This window comes from Bufo gargarizans, chromosome 2 (genome assembly GCF_014858855.1).
Source record: "Bufo gargarizans isolate SCDJY-AF-19 chromosome 2, ASM1485885v1, whole genome shotgun sequence".
Taxonomy (NCBI): Eukaryota; Metazoa; Chordata; class Amphibia; order Anura; family Bufonidae; genus Bufo; species Bufo gargarizans.
The window spans coordinates 11,542,185-11,545,213 of NC_058081.1; the positions used below are offsets into that span (position 1 = coordinate 11,542,185).

The window sequence follows — 3,029 nt, forward strand, 5'->3', positions numbered from 1 at the left end:
ATGATGAGGCCTAAAAGATCTCAGGGCATTAGACACACTTTTTCAGACCCATTTGAGCACTTTTGATTCTTGTGGGACTTATGTATACTCTAGTCAAATCTTTCAAGCGATTCATTAGAATCATATCTGAAACAAATATCAAATTGCTCATCTCTAGTTGCAAGATTTTTGTTTCTGTTGGTGTGAGAGTCAGAGAAGTTTGGGTAAAGTTTTGCATTGTTTATACAGGTCAAGTGTAAGAGTTTGCGAGACAAAATAGCTGCTGTGGCTAAATTAATATAAATTGTTCACTGTCTGTAACTCGGTATTTATCGGTAGGATAATTTGGAGGAATGGGTGGGAAAATTGTCTAGCTTAGTTGGAGGAAACTATGTTTCATTATTTTTATGTCATTTTAACCCATGTATTACATCACACTGTAGTATATCAAACTAGTGTTCTTTTTTATGAACCACCATAACCAGATCAGAAAAAAAGATTAAGTTTATGAAAGGCCTCTTTAAGGTCTTTGTTCCTTAGAGTGTATATAATAGGATTAAGCAGGGGGGTCAACACAGTGTACATCAGAGACAAGATCTTCCTCAGGGTCAGGGATTGTCCTGCTGTAGGAAACATATAAACAATAATTATTGTCCCATAAAATAAGGAAACCACAATGACATGGGAGCTACATGTGGAGAAGGCTTTATGTCTTCCGGTATTGGATGGGATCTTCAGAATAGTGGTGACAATGTACACATAGGACATCAAAATGACTATAAAAGGTCCTGTAACAACTAAAAATCCCAATATAAGATTAATTTCTTCTATGATGGTTGTGTCCGAGCAGGAGAGCTGCACTATGGGTTCATAGTCACAGTAGAAATGGTCAATAACATGTGGTCCACAAAAATAAAAGCTATAGATACAGATGATATTGATCAGTGATATTGTAAAAGCCACCAACCAAATAACACTTACTGATGTGATGCAAAAGTTATGGTTCATGATAGAGTGATAATGGAGAGGGATGCAGATGGCCACATAACGATCATAAGACATCAGTGACAGAAGAAGGCATTCTGAGGACTCCGAGATGGCAAAGACAGAATATTGGGTTATGCAGCCGATGAGAGTTATGCTACTTCCTGCATACAATACTGTGTGAAGTAGGGTCGGTACAATATCTGCAGTCACCAGGAGGTCACATATCGATAGCTGTGTAATAAAGAAGTACATGGGGGACTGAAGAGTTTTACTTACTAAATATAAGACAATGATAAGAAGGTTTCCTGAGATGGTCCCACAGTATAAAATGGTCAGTAATGAGAAGAATAGAAATGTGACATATTGGAAATGTGGAAATCCCAGAAGGATGATGTAGGTGATATTATTTCTCAATACCATCTGCAGAGAAGATATGGATAATATTGATTATATATATATATATATATATATATATATATATATATTTTTTTATTTTTCTGTCAAGGTTTTTTATCAGCAAGCGTCTAAATGTGGTTCATCAATATAAAGTGTTCTCTGCTCTCATTTAGGGGCTTCACAACCTCTCTCCTCTGCTCTGAGTGCCAGCTGTAGCATCCATCCAGAACATGACTACAGCAGTCAGTCAGAGACGAGGGGAACGGTCGTAAAGCAGCTCATTATACAGAGGACTTCACAGTGAGGGACTATCTTAAAAAACTCAATATCTCAGTCCTGTTGATAATAAATGCTCCTATAGAGGTATGCTTTTCCCAACTTGCTACAGCACTTTACCTAGTGCTTTCAGTTTTTGAAAGGTCAGAACTGCTGGCAGATACCTTTTAATTTAAGGTTTATCTATTTTGGGATGATTATGCAACAAGAAAAAGCAACTTTGCAATGTTTTTATGCCCCTCACTACATAAATAATGTGTTGACTTTTTTGTAAAGGGTGTGATGGTTAGAATGCGCCCACGTATGTAAACATATATCAGACAAAGTAATTTGGATAACTCCTAGTTGGCTGCCATGTGCCTGCACTGAGGAGAAGCATCTCTTCTCTGGGTACTCTACCAGAAGGACATGATTGATGCAGACCTTTAGCGAGGGATGTCTTTCACCCATGTCCATATGAGAATACTAGAGCTTTGTCTGAGTGGCCTTCAGGATCTCAAACACCTCTCTGACCAAATCCTCTTTCTTCGCTCACTTTGGCTGCATGGCCAGTTTCAAACTTATTCCATTGACTAATGGTGGAGGATACTGGGATCTGTGAAAAATGTAAAACTGTTAATATGTTTTTAGAATACATCCCAGATATATATCCATACATCATATACTGTACCACAAGCAGAAGGTTCTCGTTCAAGCAAATTTCTTAGAGGAAGCCACAGTTCACAGTTACTGAGCCAAGTCAATTCTTAATGATTAGAAACCTTTATTATTTTCCTGTACCCTAGACTGCCAAATGATCTGCATATGCAACATTCGGGGGAGGATGCAAGCATTAAGTAACAATTATTTTAGCTCAGCTCAGGTTCAGAAACTAAAAAGGATCTATAAAGTGGTAATTTGTGGTACTACCTCTTCTGCATTTGTGAGTGATTGTTAGTGTAGGGTGCGAGCGGGCAAAGTGCAAAGATGCTGCCAGCCCTACATTATATTCCCATGTCAAGAGGGGTGAACGGACCTGAACTCTGGATGTTCTCCTGACACCCCCACCCTTCTTTTACCTTCTTCTACCACCAGAATCTTTCAATATCTGCCCTCTGTTGTGCCAGTCTGGGATGGTTAGAAATGGGGAAAGTGTTGCTGCTTGTAGGGGAGAGTGGTTTTGGAAGAGGTTACTGGCAGTGGGGAGGTAGTGGGACATTATTAATTGCTACTTACAGTGTGGGACGGGTGAGTACAATGCTGAAATGAATATGGCCGTAAAGTAGATTTAGCTACTATAAATTGAAGTCTAAATTGGGGGACAATTCTGCTGTCTTTAAGGGAGGGTAGGAAGGGAACAATGCTGCAGTCAGTGGGGAAAGGTCAAGGAAGAAGGACAAAGCTTCTCTTAG

General features: G+C 39.1%; 1 protein-coding gene across 1 annotated transcript; it reads right to left on the minus strand.

Moving 5' to 3' along the window:
* Positions 1-465: 465 nt before the first annotated feature.
* LOC122925426 (olfactory receptor 10A4-like) lies at positions 466-1,218 on the minus strand. The gene has a single exon (XM_044276787.1). The coding sequence runs from the start codon at positions 1,216-1,218 to the stop codon at positions 466-468; it is 753 nt and encodes a 250-aa protein (XP_044132722.1).
* Between the last annotated feature and the right edge of the window lie 1,811 nt (positions 1,219-3,029).

Excerpts from the sequence above, each read along its gene's own strand:
- LOC122925426 (XM_044276787.1), bottom strand. The coding sequence starts at position 1,218 with ATGTACTTCTTTATTACACAGCTATCGATATGTGACCTCCTGGTGACT.